Source organism: Aphelocoma coerulescens (assembly GCF_041296385.1).
Source record: "Aphelocoma coerulescens isolate FSJ_1873_10779 chromosome Z unlocalized genomic scaffold, UR_Acoe_1.0 ChrZ, whole genome shotgun sequence".
NCBI lineage: Eukaryota > Metazoa > Chordata > Aves > Passeriformes > Corvidae > Aphelocoma > Aphelocoma coerulescens.
Genome location: NW_027184085.1, coordinates 42,329,968 through 42,353,942, shown reverse-complemented (window position 1 = coordinate 42,353,942; position 23,975 = coordinate 42,329,968). Strand labels below are relative to the sequence as shown.

The following is a 23,975-nucleotide window of genomic DNA, read 5'->3' as shown; positions in this document are numbered from 1 at the left end:
AAGACCTTCAAAATCAAGTCTAACCCATGACCAAACACCACTTTGTCGAGTAGACCGTGGCACTGAATGCCATGTCCAGTCATTTCTTGAGTGCCTCCAGGGATATTGGCTCCACCACCTTCCTGAGAAACCCATTCCAATGGCTTGACAATCCCCAGAAACTGAAGAATTTCTTCCTGATGTTCAACCTGAACCTCCCCTGGTGCAGCTTGAGGCTATGTTGTCTTGTTCTGTTGTACCTTGCCTGGGAGAAGAGGCCAAGCCCCACCTGGCTACAGCCTCCTTTACTGTTGGCAATCTGAAAATGGCCACACAAGCGATTGTAAACTACCAAGGTGCTGTGCTATGTTACTGAGAGAAGGTACAGAATTAAAACAGGTTGGTGACAGGTGATCACAAACCTGATCTTCTCTTACAGTGGGAGGGACTTTTGGTCTTGTGGATTCAAGAGTTGTGAGAAGTAGGGTTGCCAGTGAAAAACTGAGGCAAAAATTTGGTTGAGTACCTCAGCCTTCTATTCCTCCATTTTTACCAGTTTGTCAGCCTTGCTTGTGAGGTTTGGGAAGGGGCAGGGGGAATATGCCTGACCTTCTATATCTCTGACCTTCCTTTTCTGCCTCACACACCTGTAGAAACCCCTCTTGTTATTCTTTGCATCCCTTGCCAAGTTCAGCTCCAGCTTTGCCTTGGTCACCCTGACTCCATCCTTATGCAACTGTGCTACATCCCTGTACTCTTCCCCAGATACCTGCCCATGCTTCCACTGCCTATGCATTTACTTCTCGCCCTTTAGTTTGACCAGCTGTTGCTCCCCTACTCTTACCTTCCTTGCTCAATTTCCTACACCAGAGAATTGAGAAGTCTTGTGCTCTATGGAATTCTTAATTCTTAATCTATGGATTCTTAAAGATCTGCCAGCTCTTTTCTACTTCCTTGTTCATGAGGACAGTTTCCCGGGGGTCCTACTATTTCCTTGAAAAGCTGGAAGCTTGCTTTCTAAAGATTCTTCATTCTTTGTCTGATCTTTGCCATATCTCTCAGATCTGCACATTCCACCAGCGCATGATCACCTCAGCCCAGGCTGCCTTCAATCTTGATGTCCTCATTTAGCTTGCTCATGCTGGTGACTAGCAGGTCCAGTATCTCACCCCCTCTGGTAGGGCTTTCTATTACCTGGCTCCAGAAGTTATCCAAGAGTCTCCTGGATTACCTAAAGCTTGCTGTGCTACTTTCCCAGTAAATGTCAGGGTGGTTGAAGTTCCTTGGCATGACAAGAGTCTTTGAGCATGATGCTTCCTGTAACCTGAGCAAGAAGGCTTCATCCACAAGCTGCCCTGGATCAGGCAGCCTGTAGTGGACACTATCCACAGGGTTCCTTTTGTTGCCTTGGACTCTGATTCCTACCTTCAGGCTTTCAGCCTTCTCATGGCTGTTCTTCTGAGATGGCTCTTCACACTCAATCCACCTCCTGATGTTGAGAGCAAGCCCTCCAGCCCTCCTTCCTCTCCTGTCCCTTATGAACAGCCTGTGAGCCATTGATAACTGCACTCAAGAGCCACACATGGCATTTGTCCCACCAAGTAGCAGTGATTGCAAATAGGCGACAGCTTTTGAACACCACAGTGGCTTCTAACTCATCCTGTTTGTTGCTCGTGCTGTGTGCATTGGTGTAGAGACACTTCACCAGGGCAGTTGGCCATGTGAGTTTTGTAGAGAAACAGCCCTTAATTTTTTTGGAGATATTTCACTGATGTCAAAAGCTGCAACATTTTGGTGGTGACATCACACACGGAGTAATGTATTAATGGACCATCTGTTTCTTCAGTGTTGTTTGTTTCTCCCAGGTTTGGAACACAAAGGCTTCACCTTACTTTATTGTTCTGTGTTAAGCATTACTGCACCTAAACATCTACTTTTGCATGTTTAGTCACTGGAATGTGGGAAAGCTACGGTACTTTAATCGTACTTGAATTCTATAATAAATGATTTTGCTGAATATACCTCATTAGACACACTTGCAGGGAACTGACATAACTGGATCTTATAACGACCTGGCTGATATATTGGTTGTAGCTGATATGCTAGCACTTTGAGGTTGGAGTTGTGTGCTGTATTCATTATTTGGAAAGCAAAGTGTATATGAAACGGTTTGGTTATCAATTTGCTTGTTGCTATTGAACTGGAGTTCTATGAATAACATTGTTACAAATATCTTTTAAAAAATAAATTAAAAGGATAGGAATTAGAATGCAGTAAATCAGAATGTGCCATAGCCTTTTATACTAACTAAAGCAGCAAGGGGCTGTTGCTCATGTCAAATTTCTCCATAAATTGTAAGTCCACTAAGAATTACCGTTTTATGACTTGGGCCAATAGGGTCACTTAAAATCTGCCTAAAAGCCTTGTTACAGTAACATAATACTGTATATATGCTACCTCTTTTGTATATGAAGTAATTTCACAAACTCCTGCCCAGCCAAATGGTCGAAAGTTTGTGGTAGCCTTTGTCTCACGGTAATTGGTGGGTGGGAAAGTGGATTATGGTAAATGAATTCAGTTCTTCTGTGACTACTAAAAGTTGAGTGGCAGTGCTGTGGCCAGAATATGTGTTATTCAAAGCTGAATTTGCAGTCTGTGAATGTCCTTCTTCATCACTGTAATTTAATCTTACTTTGCCATTTTGTAGACCTTTTCCAGGAAATGCAGAAAAGTGTTTCATGCCAATTAAGGACTTCATCTGTTATCGTTCTTTTCTCAAACTCCTATTAGCTGTTGTATGCATGCAAGAATTGCAGTGCCAGATACTCAATTCTGACTCCTTTTCCAATTTCTGCATGAGGTGTGAAATTTAGATTCTTTCATGGGTTTCTCAGGGAGGGCCGGGGTTTTGTTGTGTACTTATTTTCATGAAGAAGAAGACAAAAACAGGAGGAAGAAATATGTATATGTAAAGCAGTTTATTTTGTTTCTTCTATATGCATAATAAATTTTTTCTGTTCATTTATTATGTTTAGGTTGACATATTAAATTTATGTGTTCAAGTTTACCTCTGTGTTAGAGAGGCATACATAAGGAGAAAATGGAGTTCATTTACCTTGTGTTATAAATAAGATTTCCTTCAGTTTGACTAGTATTTAGTATTACTGGAGATAGTTATGTGTATAAATATATAGAGAATTTTCTTTTTTTGATGAATAAATTAATTCACTGTTCATTTTTTTCCAAGTAGGAGAAAAGACAAATAATATATAACTTCATTGAATCAATATACAAAATAAAAATAAATACTCTTAGAATATGTTTTAGGTATTGCTTTCATTAGGCTTTTCTAATGATATTTTTCTTCTGAATAGTGACGCAAAAACAATGTCTGCTGTATTGCATAGTCAGGAGATACCTATGGACAGCCAAGTAACTGAGCAGAGCACTTAATAACCAATTATCTCTACAGTGCTTACTTTATCAAATGAGAGATGTTAGATATTTCAGATTAATCTATACAAAGCAGAATACAGAGACAGAGCAGAGCAAAACAGACTAGCCAAGAATGACAAGGTCAAGGGTAATATATCAATCATTTGGTTTTCTGGGTCATAGTAGTTTTAAATATTTGAGAATCCATTCTAAGAGTAATACTGAGTTCTTTGTTTTGTTTTAGATCTTTGACCAGATCTTATCTACATTCATAGAGCTGGACTGTAAATCACCCAGTCTCTTTCAAGTTGGCTGCTTTGTAAAAAGTCTAAAAGGCAGTAAGTAGTGAACATAGTAGAGGATCTGCAGAAGCTTTTTTTTCAGTGCATTCTTAATTTCATATCTACCAACAGAAAGTGCAGCACATATAAGTAACCTACTCCAGACATTTCAAAGATGCTTTTATTCAGTGCCACAGCAGACAGCTAATGGTTAGGTTGTGGTTAGCACCTCAGTTCCTGCTTTGAACAAAATTTCCTAAATATTTTCCCAAAGCATGAGAACATGCATATATACAAGGAAAAATAACCTTCCATACAATTAGTTAGCACAGTAACTTCTACCTCTAATTCAGGTACTCTATTAAGATTTAAAATGTTGGCTGTAGTTGAATTTTATTACAGAAAGATGTAGATTCTCACAAATCCCAGTGAGGGAGAGAAACTGGATGTTCACCAAAAAAAAAAAAATTGTAATAAATAACAAACATTTTTAAAAGGTAAGTGCTGAGAAATTAATTCCTGATAACACTAGAGAACAAAAAGCTCTGTTTTCTTTAAACTGCTGCACATGTAATGAAGTTTCCTTGTCTTAGGTAAGATGACAGATCACTCTAACCACTTTAATGATGGCATCTCTGTGTCTGCTAGCAAAGATAACTAGTGGTAGCTAATTTTTATGGTAGTCTTTTGTCATGTAAAGGTTATAAATGAAGTTGAGCCTCCGGGCAACCATTAGATAACTATTTCTATCACTCTGATGCTTTGCCAGGTTGAATTCAGGTGACTGGGTGTATTTCATATCACGCAGTCACACTGTCGATAGGAAACAACTGTTCACCTTGTATTAATTTTGACTTGTGTGGGCAGCAAAAGAGTGAGATGAATGAGAAGAAATGCACTCTGCTTTCAAGCCATCTTGCCAGCCAGCTGTCTTGTACCATTGCGAGTTGCTCTCTTCCATCCTGCTTGACTGGACATGCCACTCCTGCTCCTACAGCTTGACTCCTTCCTGTCTTGACTGAGCCCCTCAGTTGTCCAGGGTGTGCTCAAACTACTGTCCTCTCCATCTGTGGCAGTTCCCTCTCTGAATCTGCTGCTGTGCCAAATACCACAGATCACAGCCTGTGCAGGAGTGCAGAACAAGCTGGTAACTATCTGATGGGCTCTGTAGCAGCTAGACCTGGGAAATTCACATAGCACAGAGAAAGTGGTTTTTACTACATGTGCTAGGAAGGATGGAAAGATTTGATTCTACTTTTTTTAAAACCAGAGGAAACCCACTTAATATTTGGCAAAATATCCAGTATTGAGAATAAAGAACATTTGCCATTAAGAAGTTGCCTGTTAATCTTAGCAGTTTTATGTCTTTATATTGCACAGTAAGTGGCAGCTGTGCAAATGTTAATTCCGTCTACGTCACACAAAATGGGACACTTTCACTGAAGCTTCATTATCAACAAAAGTCTCAGATTCCTACAATCTGTAGGAATCATGTCGTTTCTTAATGTTACTCTCCACTATAATGTCTGCTTTAATTGTTGTGCGAACAGTTGTAGTCTACTTCTAGCAGCCTTTCCTCTTATTAGAGTTAGCATTATGGCTCAGAAGGGTTAGGAATGAAGACCAGCATATTTGGCATTCGCATGCAGTTACTGTTGTCTTCTGTGTTCTTTGCACTTCAGGGGTGGACCCAACCAATTTTCCAGTGGTAACTGCTGCTGCTTCCTCACAGTTTATTTCACTCCCATCTGTGATCATGTCTGCATGATCAGACGTGAGCTTTTTGTTGCATTTGTTCAAAATGAGGGGGTGTCACTTCAAATGAGTGCTTTTCTGAAAACACATCTAATGAAATCTCAGCTGTGGTTGTATGTGACTTTAAGACAAGTTTTGTTCAATATGTAAGTATGAATTCAAGGTCATTGCACTGGGCCATAAGTTAACCCTGAAATGTAAAATTGTTTCTCACTTGCTTGTCATGAAAACAGGTGTTTTACAGCCACAGTGTTTTTGATGACATAGAAGGAAGACTGACCACGTGATGAAAAAAACTATGTCAGTCCTGCTGTCAGAGCAACAAAAAGGTGGCAAAGTCTGCAGTTTGCAAAATAGGAGTTTATACATGTAAGAGTCAGAGCTCTTCGATGGAGAAGGTACAACTTTGAAAGTGCACTGGCACTTGTCCCCAATTGTTCTTTTCAGACAATTAAAATGGCAGCATGGCAGCCTTGAATGTTGCAGTTGAAACAAAGCATTAATACAATGGTTAAGGCTGATCTGGTGACCAGTTAGAGTTATTAAACTGGGTAATGAGCAATGATAGTGGGAGCTCAGGAAATTCCTTCCTGGTATAGGGAAATAGGTGAGTTGGGTGGAAACTGCTAAGTGCTTTGAGCTGGCTTGCTAATTGGGTGCATGCCTGGGCTCTCTGCACTGCAGGGTTAAGGAAGCTATTCCTTGCTTTCAGGCAGGCACAGCAGAAAAGGCTTCCTAAGCATTCTTATGACCATGTTGACTATTGTCAATGGGACTCTGACTGAGTTTTCATTTAGTTCTTTTACTATCCACTCACTGAAAACAGAGTGTGTCCACATCTGGAAGCATTCCACACACACTCAGGGCTTTTTCACCTCAGGGCTCTACTCTTGTTGCATTATTTTTCTTGAGAAGAACATAAGCAAATAATATATCATCTCTTTTTGTCCAGAAAACCATTGTTTAGCTCTGTTAATTAAATAACAAAAAGGAACCATATCAAAGTCCACTTAAGCATCTGAGCTTTTTATCCCCTTTCTGTAGAAGAAAAGGTATTTAAACAACAGCAGAAAGAGAAATGGGTGTTTCTTTCAGAGCATTATGACCATTATGACTTCACTTTATGCATTCAGTTGTAATCCAAGAAGTCAAACAGATTCTGAAGTAGGAAGAAGATATTTCCTATATAGACTGGACAAAACTTGTCAGCAGAAATAATTTGGGATTTAGATATCTACTCTCAAATGAAGAGATATAAATAATACTTAAATTATACTATTAGTGTTATTTAAATAAATAACCTCATACTGCAAAATGTAGAAAAGCCTACTAAAACAAATGAATAACATATCTTTAAAATTTCTGGTTAGAGTAATTGGTTTGCATTTTTCAATGGCTAAAATATAGATCAGATATTAGTTTCCTTTACATCCTGGCACACTTTCTTATCTTTTTCCTCCCTTTTCTAGTCACAGAGGCAAATGTTCGCACATGCACGTGTGCACGCAGAGTAATGTTTAGCCACAACAATATTTGATCTGGTCAAAAGTGGTGGGGGTGCTCACTAGTGACCTCCCTGGCTGTACCAACTGCACATCAACTTTCTCTCTCCATACTTGCTCCATGGCCTTCAGAGCTGTACTGTTCATAGAGGGAGAGAAATTAATATTTTCTGTACACAGACCATAGCTAATTACTCATTATAAAGAAAACTTCCAGTGGAAAATAATGATTTTTAAACTCTTGGTCTAAAAACTAAAATGATAAAGAGAAGTTTGCCCTCTCTAACTATTGAATCTGGTATATTTAACTTATTTTTGTTACTGGTCATGATCAAAATCAATAGTAAGAAGTAAACTTTACTCGTGATCAGCTACTTCTCTTTGAACACAGTATTTGATATTAATTTTAGCAATATTAGTAATTTTGTAGAATTCCAATCTACTCTGACTTAGAGCAGACAAATCCCAAGTGCTTAGGTAAAGCTTCAGATAGCCAGTATAGTATTCTATCTCCTTGGGTCTTTAAAAAATAAGTGATACTTTTTGATAGGAAAGAGCATGAACATCTATTTGTGATACTTGGTGGTAGAAAAGAGCATGAGCATCTATTTAATGATTTTATTGAAGGATGAATAATGCCCGATCATTAGCTCACTTGCCAGCCTTGGTTTCTTAAAGTATTGATAACCCTGCTCAGGAGCCCAGGTTTCTCAAATTAGTATCAGCTCCTAGTTTTTGAGAATTAAGTATTCTTTGGTTTCCACTCTATACTTCTGGTCAGGGAGATATTTATAATACTTACCATAAATAATACAAAAACTGCTCTGATTAGTATGAACATGCTATTTGCTCTCACTGTTTTACAGAGGGGAGAGTGGCTAGCTGTAGCCTCCCTACCATCAAAGACTGGTGCTGCAATTCCTGCTTTTGAGATACAATTACAGAGTGAAAACTAAACAACACATAGGAGGGGTTTTTTTGCACTTGTGGTAGTTCCTTTGCTGTAGTTGTCAACCCAGTCAGAATAACCATTAGAATAGGTAATAACTTCTACTATATTCTGTTACACTTGGTTGTGATATGTGCTATTTTTATTTTGCCTCTTAGGCTGAAGGAGTTTATTATTGTTGTTTTGTTTCAAATATAGGAAAGCATTTAAGAGGGTGCTTAGAAATAAGCCCATTTTCAAGTGTTTTTCTGACTCAGGTTGCTTTCCTGAACTGAAGTGTTAAACATTTCAGCCTAAGGCTGCAAACAGGACTGGCATTTTTGGATTGTACTCCTTTTTTTCTTTCAGAAAAAAAGAGCACTGTGAAAATCATTGTTTATCCCAGTTGATGGAGTGTTATACTCATAAATCATTATTATTTTCAACCTTTTGGTTGAGATTATTTTGCTTTCACAGCCAGAAGCAGTAAAATAATCAATCATGTAATAATGCCATGGATAATTATCATGTTGCTTGGTGTTCTTTGAGCTACTGCAGGTGTGTTCAGAGCCTCTACTGGTTGTGTTTAAACTGTGATTTTACAACTGAGGTGGTGAAGAGCTTTGGAATGTACCCACAATTGCTTTACTTTTTTTTTTTTTTCCAAAGCATAATATGTTACCAACAAATACCACTCATTATGAAATCTACAATTACTTGTGACATTTTTTTTTCTACGATTCAAAGCTTTTCTATGCTCCCTGGTATACTGTCTCTGACTGCTTAGCATACAGTTGTACAGAAAAGCTGTTTGTGATAGCTAGTAGACTTAGTTACATTTCTGCTAAATTAGAAATTACACTGAAATGTTTTTGTGGCTTAAAAAAACTCAAGTATTTTTCATTGTAAATACCATGAAGTTAATTCTTACTTTTTAAACATTCAGAAGAGTTTTATTATTTTAATTTATTTCCAAATAGTGCTTTATGTCCTGCTTTTCTTGGAGTTTCCCTGTCACAGATTTGTCTGGAATTCTGTGATCAGTTGTAGTGATATAAATCACCACAGTCATCCAAAAACTCTCTTCCACTTTTTCCCTGTCTTAGCTTCTTTCTTCCATGCTGCTCCCTTCTTTGTGCTGACTCAAACACTCATGCAGCTGCACTAGGAACCACATCAGGGAGCTAACCTTTTCCCCTCTCAGCCTCTGGGCAACTGAGGTACAAAAGATTAAGGGATATTTACTGCAGACATGAGATTCAGGTGCCCACATGCTTTTGAAAATCCTGGTAGACATCTGTCTGCATCTTTTGGCATCAAATTCTTTTCTAATCTGGCCTAAGGTGACTTGGCCAAGACTTTGCAGGAAGCCTTAAGAATTGAAAATAGGATTTGAATCTTCCTTCAGAATGTAGGCTGTGTTCTGTTAAATATTCTCCACTTCGCATTTTAAAATAAGAGGACCTGGACTTTATTGTAACTTTATCAGAGTGTTTTGGCTGTGAATTAATACAATCATTTGTAATCCAAAGCTTAACAGCTTCAAAACTTAGTTGCACTCTGAAAATGTTGACTTAAAATGAGTATCTTCTTTTCCATGGGTCCTGTTCGTTTCACTGTAATGTTTTGACAGCTGTTAATAAGGCTTCTTCTGTGACTGAAATCTGAACAAATCCTTATCTCTGGTTTGTCTCACTAGCATTTCTGAATTCTCATTTTAAGTGGCAAATAGGAGCTGCAGAGGAAGAATCTAAGTTATTTAATAGCTAAGCTTTATGATGAGAATTGTGCAATGAGAGGATAAAGATTGACAGTGCAATTGAAAATGCAGCTGTGTGGTTAATGTAAAATACGCTTTAACAGTATGAGGCATTGAAATAAATCAAGGTATTCATTGAAGTCTGTGTTTGAATCCCTGTTAATAATGACTTATCTGATTTTGTTCTTCTCACACTGACTTCACCCTACTTGCTAGGGCGCCTGGCTGATGACTAAGAAGATAAACTGTGTCTTCAGTATATTTTTTTCTGTTTTGAGGGTTCATTGCAGCTCTCTGTGAAAATGAAGAATCATTCCTTCTCTGTAGTTTTGTGCTGATGACCAGCTGATCTTTTTTACTGTTTTAGAGTGGTTTGATGGTAGGTTTATAAGGTTTATTTAATTAAATGAATAAGTTCCTACAGGAATATTGTGAAATTTATAAAGTGTTTTTTTCATCATGCACTTGCATTGAACAAGTATTTGGAAATACACTGCTAGTCTATCCTGGATCAATCTGTGAACAAACATTCACAGTAACAGAGATTAATGCACTATGCAGATTCCTTCTTTATGCATTTAACTGACAAAATACAACATTTTGTATCTCTCTTAACCTGTGTTTGAGAAATGAATCTTTCCTGTGCAGAATGAAGGTGATTTAACATTTATGTGTTTTTAAAATTTTATTTTAAATTAATGATATATTTTTGATCCAAATAACGATACTCTTTTTATTGATACAGGTCGTAAACTTTGTATCTGCCTTTGTCCTGTACGTTATGGAACAGAATGTTTTTCCTCATACTTACTGAAATGAAAACATTTCAATATAGCTATTAGGTAAAACAGAAAAAAATGTGTAGAGTGGAAAATCCATGCTAATGAAACAAGATGTTTGCTTTAACAAGGAATGCTTATGAGTTGTGGGAATGTATTCTGTATAACTCAACCTTGGCTTTTTTAAAGGTTTATTGTCTGTGTTTTTTACCAGCTTTCTGAAGGTTCTGTGACTTGTAGGCTGGTGTTGCTTTTACTTTAAATACAGTTTTTCAATGTTACTTTGATATTATAACAGAGCATGCTTAAAAGAGCTTACTCCCTTTCTAATGGCCTTGTGGTGAGAACTTTTTATTACTATGAATTTTGCTGAAAGTAATTTTGAAGAATTTTGAATGGCCAAAGAATAAATTTAATTAGTTAACATGCTAACCTATGAAGAGTATGATTTGTGAGCTGATAACCAGCTAAGAAGTAACTGTTTTGCAGACTTCACCGTTGTCTCAGTAGAGAAACTGTAACAGAAAGTGAGAGTTATTTCCCCCACCTTCAGCTATTTTTATGTGAAGCTTGCAGCATTTAAGGAACGTGTGCCGTGAAGGTTCTAATCTGCCATCACTATGAAAGGGGTGCACTGATTTTATGCTACAAACTGCATCTTTTGTAGCCTATTCACCACCCTTTACAGGTCTGCCAAGCCCACTCTGCAATTGGTTGCCAGGGGCTGCAGATGTTGGAAAAGAGAAATTTCAATGAAAGGCCCTGATTCAGCAACCCAAGCAGCCTGCCTCCCCCAGCCAAAGTAATCAGATTGGCAGCTGAATCAAAGGGTACAGTGGGCCCTTTGTTTGGGAGCTCCAGAGGCTAGTAATTGACAGAAGGTCAACAAAGTTTTATGAAGAAAAGAACAGAATATTAGAGAGTATTAGGCTGAAAAGAGAGAGTTTGGGAGTTTTATGTTATTAGAAGAAAGTTAGAACCCGAGTAAAAGGTTACAGCCGCAGGAAGCAAAGGTTGCATATTGATGCTTAAATCTGAAAATGGTTTCAGCTACAGAAACAGGATTATTGATGAGTGGAAGAAACATTGGAACAAAAATTTGCAGTTTCCCTAATTATAGACCCGTGCAATTTTTAGTGTTGAAGGATTTATTTGTAAGCTTTGGGATTTAAAATACAATAGTAGAAGGATGGTTGTTTTCCTCATAGAATCACAAGATTGGAAAAGATCTTAATAAGATCTGTTTCACCTGGAAGAAGCAGCATCTATTACCTGTGCAGTATCATATGAATTAGAAGGTTGCCAAATCTGCCACACTGGAAAATTTTGTCCGCTGAGACCTCTGTGTTTGAAGAATACTGGTTCTCAGTCCATAGGTAATCTTCTTCAGACCAAGAAGGCATACTAATTATTATGTTTTTATTTTCTTAGTCACATTTTGTAGACTATCTTCATGGTGCAAGTAATTGTATTTTAGTTTTACCCTCATCCATCTTGAAATGGAATACAGAAAATTGGAGAAAGGAGTCTAGGGCCTTATTAGCTTTGAGTAGATGGGGAAGATTACTGCTGTTTATGTGTTCTGTGTGAAATCTGCCTTGTTTGCAATACCTTGAGATTGTTGACTTATGTTCGATTCTAATCAGTGTAAGCCAAGTCAATGTTGGCTTCTATTTTAGTTATTACTCATCACTCTGCTTTATTGTAAATGCTTAAAAATAACTTCTTTGTTCCATTATTTTTCCAGGAATTGGAGTTAAGCTGATAGCTCCATAATTCTCTGGCACTCCTTTTTTTATGCTTTTTAATAAATAATAGGAAATGTTTGTGCAATTTCTCATCTTTTAAAATCTCATCTGCACTCTGCAAATAATGAAAGACAGTTACTAACATTGCAGGATATTGCATCAGTCAGCCCTAAACTGCTCTAACTCAATCAGGCCCACTCTGGTTGAAAATACCTGAGTTCTGTTTTTCTGTGTGAGGCTGAAGCCTTGGTTTGTCCCTGGTATCAATTATGGCAACCCCCTCCTTGTGACTGGCTTTTTGATGAAGATTAATGCATTGTTTTGATGTCTGCTTTTGGCCATGAGCATTTTGGAATCTGTTTATTGCAATTACCTCTCAAGTAATGAATGTGAAGTCATAGCCATTTCAGAGGAAAAAGTTCAGCTCTTTTATGATGAGTGGTGTATGCCCTGTGAGTTGATACTGTGATCAGTTGGGCAACTTACTCTCCAAAAGTGTAAAAGTACCTTCCTGTCTCAAAAACACTGGATATTTCCTTCTGTATTCTGTTGGTCATTGGTGCATAAAATAGAGTGGTGGGGCTACCTGTGTTGGATCTTGTTGGTAAGAAAGTCTTCCTCATATTTTCAGGAGAAAGAAAATTTAAAAGTAAGCAATAATTGTTCATATACAAACAGGAAAATAATTTTCTGTATCACCTGTCCCCTTGCTGCAGTTCGCTATAATAAATCAAAGGAACAGAATGCATTTTGTACATCAGAAATATAGATAATTATACTTATTTTAAATATGGGTTTTCTTTTGGAGTGGGATTTTCCGTAAGGTGAGATGGCTTGCTTTACTGCCTTGAAAAGTTAAGGAATCATTTTTGTGTGAATGAGCAGTTTAAAAGAGTTACTATTTACAGCACCTGCATTTTGCTTGACTGTGTTCCCTGAAAAGAGGATTAATAAGGTATTCCTTAGTATCTGACACATGGCACATCTGGCACATGCATTGTCCCATACTGGCCACTGGCATTCAGGCTGAGTTCTGGTTCTGTTGAAGTTTTGTCTGGTCATGCAATGTGCAAGGAGGACAGGGCACTCATGACCTCTTCTACGTCACACTCCCACTGCAGATGTAAATTGAAGAAGTGGGTCTTCAGAAATAAGCTGTGATGCACTTAATGTCTGTGGAGAGAACAGATGCTAGTGAAAAGTGTGAGAACAACCACACAGGAGCAGATGAGGCATCTGTGCAATGCTGTGTTGTGGTTCTGATGGCCGCAAAAAAGGAAATGCTGAAATAAAAGTGTAAGAAGAGATCCAGGTACATAGTACTGTTCTGTGCTGGGTATTTAGCCAGCCTCCAGCCATTTTCAGCTTGGGGACTTCCATGCCCACATAGGATTTCTGTGAGATAGTCAGGTCTCATTGAACCCAGTCTCAGCTGTAGCCCATGTGAACTCTGCACTTAGTCTAACCACATCTCCTCTGAGAAAACTTTGCCTTGTTATACCTTTGTTTTGAAATTGATGGTTGCTATTTTTTCTAACACTGCCATTTTTACCAAGAGATTGATCCATCCACTGTGTAGAGCTCATAACTCCATAGAGCTTTACTGTCATTGAACTCAGCCATCTGCTTCTCAGAGTGGCAAACCCTAGCAGCAGTAAAAAACCTGGTTTATAGGTAAATATTCTCACTGTACTTCTCTGAAACTCTTCCAACTCTTCTGTACCGTTTTTGAAGTCAGAGAGTGTCAGCAGCACACAATGTTCAATGTTCTCCATGTGTGAGAGCAGAGTGAGTTGGTAAGGTCACATCTAAGTTTCAGTTATTGACCATTTATTTTCTTACCAGTTTTTAATAACAACTGTATAGAAAATTGCTACTGTTCTTCCAGTTTTGTATTTTGCAGGTCTACCTCTTTTCTTAGTATTGTATAACAATTCTGCATTCGTTATAGATATAAAAAAAAGATGTGACTATCTGACATCTTTGTGATGTCTAGAACCAGTTTAATGAACAATTATATTTTTCCTAGTACTAGTTTTTTACTGATAAAAACTGACAGTGAAAGTTGGGCACCTTAAATTACTTCTTGGACTTTTTTCTACTTCAGGGAGTAGAACAACACCTGAATATCCTTCTGAAAAGATACCAAAAGTAGGAAGAAGAAAAGCATAATAGAATACCCTTACAGAAATATTAATTAAATGAAGTGAGAAAAGGGAGTAAAAAATCAGGAGTAGGCAGGAGCATAGTTCTGTAGGGGTCTTCAAACAAGAATGAGACTGCAGAGAGTTGGTGATGAGATGTGATCAGGGTGCATCTGTGCTATAGTTAGGAAAACTGGAAAAAAAATATTGCAAGAATTATTGTTTGTTGAGGTAAACACCATGGACTCACTCCTAGCAGGAAAAACATGCTATGTTATTAATGCAAAACCAGAAAACACTGAAAATAATATTCAACAGGAACACTTTCCTTTAAATTCTTGAATCCAGAATTTTAAAATTCTCTTTAGTGCAAGAGAAAAGGTTTTATTTTGTTATAGTGACTTGCTGGTTGCCTTTACAGTGTTAAAAACTTAATTTTTCAAATTGATAATAACTCTTTGGTGTTTTAAGTTTTGGTACAGAAACTTTAGGATTAAAGCTTGGAATTTGTCATAAATGTGGCTGAAGTGGAATTTTGCGGATTACAGAAAATATACATTTTTCTTTCATAAAAACAAGTTTAAGTGACAGATCTGATTTGTATTTATAACTTGCAAAGTATACAAAGGATTTTAATTTTAATTTTTCTTAGTTCTGGAGATTTTGATGATAGTTGGTGTCTATGGTTTGTAATTGTTCTCTGGTAAAGCACATCTGGAGATTAATGTTTTTTCCAGACAGAAGCATATCAAGTACAAGAGTGAATCACATAAAACTATTATTGAAACTTTTTCAGAACAGCAAATGCTTTTGTTTCTTTCCACCTGAGTTTTGAAAAGCTTAAAAAAAAAGATATATGGGTCTGGGAAGGAGAGATGAGAGAGGAGAACATTTTTGTGCTCATTTACCTGACTTCTAATGTCTTGTTCTGTTGTAAATCCCATGAGATTACTGAAGAAATAGAAACAACTCTTTTAAAGTTGAACATGTGGTATTAAACCAAAAGTGTCACTCAGATCTCAGGTAGCCTGGAGTCCAGAGAGCTGAGTGTTAAGCAGTTTAGTGTCCTTAAGAACAGGTTTGTAATAATGTTCCATCCTGTGAATGCTGGTGGATTATGATCAGCAGAATAAAATATGGGCAAGTACTTGTGGACTAAAAAACTAATTGGTTTTCCTACTCTTCTTTTTGCTCTGTCTGTCTCATCTTGGATTTGTCTTCCTTGTGGCCAGTAAATGCTGCTGCCCCTTCTAAACCTCTTGTGTGACACAGAGAAGGTCAAGCAAGAGCAAGGGATAGAGGTCTTGCTGCCCCTTGGTAAGAACAAGATGTGATGTATCTCTCCTGAAATTTGACAGAATATGCCCGTCAAACAGTGCATTCACCACTTCACACTGAATCAAACAAATCGACAAAACTTCAGTACAGTTAGAAGTCAGGTGCTAATCTGTACCCTGCCTGCAGGGGTATGAAGACACACTGTGTTGGGATTTGCAATGGCAGAGCTTGGCAATGGCCAGCTTGGCCACCCATGTCCATTTCTCCCTGCAGTCTGCAGATGAATATCATCTATGATTTCCATTGGCTAGTGCTAGGTGTGGCAGAAGATGGAGGACGTGTGCCCAAGCCTTAGCTGTTCCAAATTGAAAGTGTGTGTTACCAAGGGTACAACACCATCTTCACCATCACTCTAATTGGGGTATCTGGGAATGAGACCACAAATCAAGTGGAATCTATTGCCAGGCAAAGAACTTCAAGCAAATGGGAGATAAAGGGAGAGATGATGTATGACAAGGTGACAGTACTACGACAAGACTTTCAGACCCAGCCTGTTGTAGAGAACGTCTCTGATTTCTGTGTTTTACCTGGTAAAGTTAAAGGCAGGTTAGCTAAATCTGTCCTCAAATAATGGGTGAAAAAATAAACAAAAACCAAAGGAGTCTGAATTCTTTTCTTCTTTCATAATATGGTGTAAGATGGGGTGAAGTTACTTGTATTTCTTCAGTGGGACTTGCAGTCAGAGTGGTATTGTAGGGTTAGTTTGAAGGAAGGGTAATGGGGGCAAAAGGAAGAGGGAGAGCCTTTTCTCTAGCTTCATTTCACGCAAAACAATACTGTGAACACCCCTAACAGACCTACAATGAAGCCCAAATCTTTCACTTTCAATCTTGATGACCTTAGATTTACATATCTGGGTGATACGCTAAGGATGCAAGGAATTTGGATAATAGAATATAAATTAGAAAATACAAAAAAACCCCAGGGGGTGTCATTTTAGATGTTGTTTTAGTTAAAGCACATCTATACCTTTATTTGAGTTAGAAGTTCCGTTCCTTACCCAATATTTTCAAAAGGGAGAGCAAACAGGTTGGCTCCTGATTTATAGTGGTTGGAGTTTTGCAAGACCTGCAAATACAAAGGAACCTGAAAGTACTCTCTGCAGGCTGCTAGATATGTTAGACAAGAAAGAGGAGCACATACAGAAGATGTCTGTCTATTTCCTCACACTTTGAAATCCTTGGATAACAGTTGTTACATTTTCATTGCTATGGATATCTTTTAGGGATGAGGCTGAGAATAGGATAAGTAGTGATGATGAGTCTGACCTTTGGAGATAGAATCTGAATTACCATAATGTAAATTTAAAAGCAAATTTATGCCATTTTGTAGCTGAGACTGTCAGTAAAGCTCAGGTACTGCTTAATTTGCTAAGCCAGAATTGCTTCCAGGAAATGTTTGCATTCTTCATAAAAATGTGTGAATTTTATTCTGGTAAGAACTGGAATGTAGTTTTTAATGCTGTGTATTCTGCCAAACACCAAGTAATCCACAAAGTAATTATTGTAGAGTTTTCTAATCTGCAATGGATAAATCCTGACCTTGTTGATATGTGTTTTTTATGTGCTGTGTTTCCCGTCTGCTGCTCTGGAAGCAGAATATGGACTGAATGTGTTTGCTGAACTCACTGTTATAATGCTGTTTAACAGAAAGGTTAACTCAACACCTCAATTCAACAAAATCTTTTTTTCTTTGTAGGTGAAATGGAAATTCCAGATTCAAATGACCCCTTAGGTCATGTGGATGGACTTGAGAGACCAATTCCAACACCTAAAGGTAAAATAAATTTTAATTTCATCACCCTGCTGAAGTATAAACATTCTTCAGAAAGGACCAGCAAAATCCTGCTATTGTATATTCCCTATATTTGTCAATTAATACAAGTCTGTAAGGAAGGCAAGCTTGAGTGACTTAACACTTGCGATTCCAAGGAATAGCAAGGGATAGAAAGGTTAAAGGAGTCTATAAAAATTAATTCTGAAGTATGTTAAGTCCTATCACTTGGAGGGGTTAGATATTTGATCCAAACATAGAGGGCTGTTATTACCTTCCTAGCGTATTGTATTTCACATGTTGCCATGAAATTGATTTAATTTTGTGGAGGGCCACATTTGGCATCTCTAGGTAAACGTTAAGTATTGGTATCTTTAGTTTGAGGTAATCAAATCTAGACCATTACAACACAAGAATATTTACCTTTTAAGTAGCTCTGTGAATTAATGCTTTGGTTTTTTAAACTGACTGTAGTGTCAGAATTTCTAGTAATTTATTAGTTAACATAAATTCTATGATACTTTACCACTTAAAACAATAGATACAAATCCTATTCTTGGATCTGAAGATGCACGTACTCACTGCAAATTGTGCTTCCAATTGCAGTTTGGTGCAACTTTCTAAAGCAGGACGTTCTCAGTATTCTACCTGGAGAATCGTATTTTCTCAATTGTAGTACTGAATTTTTCTTTTTATGGATGCACAGCTGTTGTAATGTCAACTCTTATGCTAGGGAAAAGTGTCAGATAGTCATGCCAGCTTCATTAATGAGCACATGTTGAAGTCTACAGAGCTCTGTGGTGTTGGCCAGATGTTCTTGCATTTTGTCTTTCAGAGGAACACACATTTTGAGAGTACTTTGGAATATAGTCTCACTTCTCATAGATATCTATTGTTATCTAATAATTATTATCCTCCTGAATACTAGGTAGATTTCTTACCCTGACTGTGTATATAGGAAGTTTTATACAGAATCTTCCTTTAATTTTTGTCCATAAGTCAGTAAAAAAAGATGTGCTTCTGTTTGCATATGTGTAACCCCCTTGCTGCTGATTGTCAGTGTGGGAATAAGTCCCTCCTATTTGAAAAGAAGACCTGGTATACTCCGTTTCTCAACTCTGCTGCTTTCAGAAGCTGCTGAAATATTTTAGAAGTTTAGAATTTGCCATCTATTATGGGAATACATTTCAGTAATAGTCACTCCTATCAGTAGCACTGCATACTACCAGTTGTTTTATTCACACTGAAGTACACAATACTTTTGATGGAAAAGGGCCATGTTTAATCTTTAACTGCATCTGATAGGCTTGTTTGCCTGGCAAGTTGGTCCCACTTTTCTCTTTTGCTGTGTCTGAGCTTTTATGGCTACAGACACAAAAGAGTTTTGTTTTTTTTTCATGTGACAGTGCTTGGTTAAATTCTTGCTGAGAAAGGACTGCCAGTTATTTCCTTCTTTTCCAGAGCCACAGGCAATACCTGTCTGAGGAAGTAATTAATCACATCTCAAACATTTCTACATCATAAGAATCGTATATTTCCTTTGGAAAAAAACAAAAAAGGAGGAAAAAAGGGCCCCATGTTCTTAATGGTATAGGATCAGTTGTTAGTTTCCAGCATGCCTGGTGTGGAAATGGCCTCATTTCGCTCCCTCCTTTTTTTTTTTTTTTTTTTTAATGTGGGTACAAAATTCTGCATACAGGCAAAAATAATTGAAATGTTAGCCTGTGTGTTTCTGTGTCACAGTAGTAAGGTATCGGCTTTTGTTACCAAAAAGCACTGGACAGTTCTACTTCAAAGTTTGGGCATACTGTTGAGACGATAGAAACAGTTCTTCAGCCCTTCCATCACATCAACCTTTTTCCTTCCTTAGGAAATCTTTAGTTATTCTGATTTGCTTGTAACCTCCCATTTTTAAAATTTTTCTTATTTTAGAATAGACCAAAAACAGGCATGGAGATAACCAGCTTCAATAATACCCAAATTAAAAGCCACTTTAGAAGTACCAAGCATATTAGTCTCTCTAGAAGAGACTAGAATCTCTTCTCTAGAATCTTCCAGAAGTCCTGAAAAATGATTCTATCTCCAAAGACATAACTGGGTTAAGCGAAGTAGTATTAATTATGTGCATTTTAAAAAGTGTTGCAAGTCTCTTCCTACAAGTGAAGCTAGCCTTCTGATAGTTCATGAGAAGGGACCATACCTTGGCTAGGGCTTTGAGGAGAATTTATCTTTCCCTGTTTCCTTTAAAAGAACACCTGAATGACTAAAAAATCACTGCCTCTGGGCAATGTTTCACTGAAAACCAGAGCAGAGCAGTGAGCATTTCCTGTAGAAGAACTTAGGTCTGCTTTGGAATAAAAATAAAATGCTTGGACACAATTCTCCTCTCAGTACATTATTTGCAAAGATGATACTTTCCCCAATCTTACTTTCAAGTCAGCCTCGCTTGGTGTCTTTCTCTTTTGCAGAAACACTCTCAACAGACTCTTATTGGGTCCTGAAAACCCACTGATTTCAGAGGATAGGACAATGTGCACATTGTGACAGTATTTCAAGGCTAATTCTGCTTCATTCCTAGATTGGCAGTTCATTCCTTGTTCCTAAGGACATTTCAAGAGCATGTGAACCAGATCAACTTATTTTACATGTTTCTGGATCGATTTTTGTACATTGAGATCAAAAAATAGGATGAAGAATGAAATGCAAATTGGATTAAATTAGGCTGTAAAGGTATCATTTCATCTGGAAATATTACCTGGCAGTATATAACAGTGTAGTTTCCTTAACTACTCATGTGGGAGACCTGCCAACATCCCTTCCATTTCCCAACCTGGCTCCAATATACTATAAATCACTCATCTTCATATTGTGATTAAATAAAACTGAGGGTGAAGAATTGGGGAGACTGTTTTTTATTTGGGAAAATGTTCTGTGCAAGGAATCATGAGTCTTCTTAGGCTTCAATCTACCCTCCTTATTAGGATGGTGTTTCTCAGTGTATTTGGAGTTCTGATTTAGTTGTGGAAGGAGTCACTTTACTGGACTCCACCTGCCAAGATGTTGTGGTGTCATTCATGTCCCCTAAACTCATGTATTTACAGAAATGTTGTTATACACTCCTCTAGAAAGACATTATTTGAATTTCAGCAACTTTCACATAAATTTTCTCCTATTACAGTCTTCAGTTCTTTAATAAGCTTAGAAAACTCTGCATCTCTTTTATGTTCCTTATAGATTACCTGTCAATTTTGTGAACACTTTATGCTTAGTACTGTGTTCATAACACAGTAGATTTTGGAACAGTGGTGTCTTCCTCAGTTTTGCATGAGCTAAAGTATGCATCCTAGCTGAAAAATTATGTCTTATTGTAGGAAAATGTGACTTTGCTTCTAGTGGAGATATCATTAGTTTAATTACTTAAAATACAGTCCCAAACCCCTTTTGTATTGGATAAAAGTTTTTATTAGTCTTAAAATCCCAGTACAGAAATTTACCATTTGAAAGAGTCATGGTGAGAAAGATCATGCTCTTTATTTATATCTAAAAAAGAAGATTATTTGAAGACAAAAATGAAAAAAAGTTGGAGGACATTAAAAAAAGAAAAAGCAAGATAGCTTAGGGGAAAAAAACCCCCACATTTCTATTTACACAAATTGTAATATACATATTTTTGTAGGGATTTTGAACACTGGAAATTTTTATTCCATGAATCTGAAAATGGTCTGAATTTATGCAGTTAGGTGGAAAAAAAGTATTTGCCCTTTTGTCAAAACAGCTGATTTTAAATTCTGAGTATCTCAAGCTGAGACTCTTGTAACCTGTGATGTGTTATGTAGTACTAAACTGATGGCTTTATGGGCTTTTTTGACTGTTGGATAAAGTTATTTAAGTAAAGATATATGTCTTACGGAGAAATTAGTTTTCTAAAAAGTGATAAAGCATACTTGCAATTACTACTACTTGGTCTGAAAAGACTATTTATCTTCAGGTATCTAGTAATTTATTACTCACATTTTCCTCTCTTTTTCTCAAAAACTGGATATTCAGTATTTGTGTTCCTTCTGCAGGGCAGAAAGAAAAGTGAATCAACTTGGATAGGAGCCAAAATGGATTATTATCTCAGAGCATCATTGTCTCAGGAATACAGAAAGATGTGAATCTCAGTGTAGTATTATAGATACTGACAGTCCATGTGTGAATTGGCAAATTGCTTAGGCTCCCCTTGCTCTACTTTCAGCATTTGGAAAATAAGGGTGATGGTATCATCCCATCTCATGAGACTTCAATATTCATAAATGATGTGGAAGTTCTGAGAAAAAAAGAGTTGCAAATTTTACTAAATACAAGTCATGGTTGCCATATTGAAGCTTATTTTAAAATTATGAATGCATAATTATTTTTAAAATCACATAGGAAAAAAAGAGTAAAAGCAATAAAAAATGAACAGAAACTAAAACTTGAATTGAAAACAATTAAGCCAGAATTTACATGTTCTAAAGTAACTAAGGAGGTTTAAAATATTTTTTTAGAATGAACTTCAAAATCACAGCTAAGATCTTAAAATAACAAAAGTGAAGCAATCATTTTATATTGTGTTTATGCCAAGAACAACACATATGGTTTGAGCCAATAACTTGGACACATAAGTACCAGAGTAATGTAAATAAAACTAAGAAATATAATATGCATGTGAGGTCTTAGTGATAGTTGCACCCTTTAGGTTTTTAGTTTAGTTCTATTCTTTTGCATATCTTGACAATGATTTGACACACACTGGAAAAGATTATTTTTATATCCTTGCCAAAACATGAATAATAGACCTGTCAACTTGATGTTGATCTGCTGTGGGATTCTGTTTGATATATTTATATCAAATTTATTCCATTTAAAAATATGAAGTACTGGCAACCTTACAAAGGTTTTTCAAAATACGAAAGTGTTTTGCTGGAATTCATGTCAATCATTTCCCTAAGCTATGTTATTCATAGAGTACATAGAATACGATAGCATAATATAATATATAGATTAAGTTGCATTGTCCTCTCATAGCTTCTTGACAGAAGAGTTTTTAATCCGTTCAAGCAAAATAAATACTAGTAGTGGTTGTAAACTATGTTAGAAACCATAATAAAAGAGAAACTGAATTTACAGCATTGTTGCCTACAGCAAATGCAGAAATATCTACCAGATAGATTTTCCTTTTGAAATACTTAAACCATGCCAAAGACCACTGAAGGCAAAGGAAGCATTTTCCTTCATTTCAGTGACCCTTGGAAACCAGCCAGAGTATAAAACTCAATGTTATTTTCTCAACACAGGAAATTTCTGGACATTATACTTGTATTTTTAAAAAAATTCTATTTGCTATCCATCTCCCAAGTAAAATATAATTCTTTATAATATGACATTTACAATAGGACGTTTACAAGTTTGGCAATATGTAACAAACAAAATATATGGAGAGTATTTATTCTCTGTTTTATAATTATGTTAGTATTTAAACAGATTAACAATTCTGTTCCAGTTCTAAAGAATTCTACTTGACTGATGCTTAACTCAAAATACAGGACACAAGTTTAATACAAGTTTGAGCATCTTCACATTTAATTTTCCTTCATACCTGTCCAAATTAAGATTTACTAAGACAGAAGGAGAACTAGATTGGGAAAAAAATTGCTTTGTACATTGTTGAGGTCCTAATTTATCCTGGGAAAATTTGCTTCTTCCCCAAAACTTTGCCTCAAACTGGCATCTACACTGTGTTTGTGGTATGACGTACATTACAAAAAAAGTAACTGCTGATTATCACCACAGAAATTAAATAAAGAAAACATTCTTTAGAACATGGTTGGTTACATTTTCCACTTTGTTTGAAAGAATTGCAATTATGGGTTATCTAAAGTGGACACCAAATAACAGAGCAGCTCAACAAATGGCTGCCCGCTCTGTCATACAAATACTTCAGAATCAGTGAGTATATAAACATCACTCCTCAAAGAGGAAATGAAACCAGCAAATAGAGAGTGTGGAGTTGAGAGTGGACAAAGGCAGGGGATAGGCCATGAGCTGCTCTACTGCTCCTAGACTGCTCTGGAAAACTTTGGAAAACAAAAAGTCTTCAAAGTTCATTAGGTTAAAATATTTATTACTTGGTTTGTAATAAGAAGGTAATATAAACACTGCAGAAAATACCTGTAAAATTGACAGAAGTAATGATGAAATGAAGCTGAATTCTGACCTGCAGGAAATAGGTGCAGTTACCTTGACTTCAGGGGAAGTCTATCTAATTGCACTGGGTCTGATTTAATCCATAAATCTTTGGCACTGTTCATGGTAATAGTTTTGTTCTAGTTATTATTAGGATTAGATTCGTAGATTCATATGAAATATTTTGGATGGCTTAAAAGATATAGATCTAATTACTTCCTGCAGTAGCTCTGTTTTAATTAGTAAAACAAGAAGTTCAACATGGCTTTAATCCTGAGTTAGTAAGTCCTAATAAGTAAATTTACTATCTGTTTTCATCCAAAGGTATTTGAATGCAATATCCATGA

General features: G+C 36.8%; 1 protein-coding gene across 3 annotated transcripts in view; it reads left to right on the top strand.

Moving 5' to 3' along the window:
• Window positions 1-23,975, top strand: part of ROR2 (receptor tyrosine kinase like orphan receptor 2) — a 144,890-nt gene that overhangs the window by 81,436 nt on the left and 39,479 nt on the right. For all 3 annotated transcript variants that reach the window (XM_069001856.1, XM_069001857.1, XM_069001858.1), the window contains exon 2: window positions 17,347-17,424. In XM_069001856.1, the coding sequence (XP_068857957.1) occupies window positions 17,347-17,424 (78 nt within the window). The remainder of the gene's footprint in view (window positions 1-17,346; window positions 17,425-23,975) is intronic.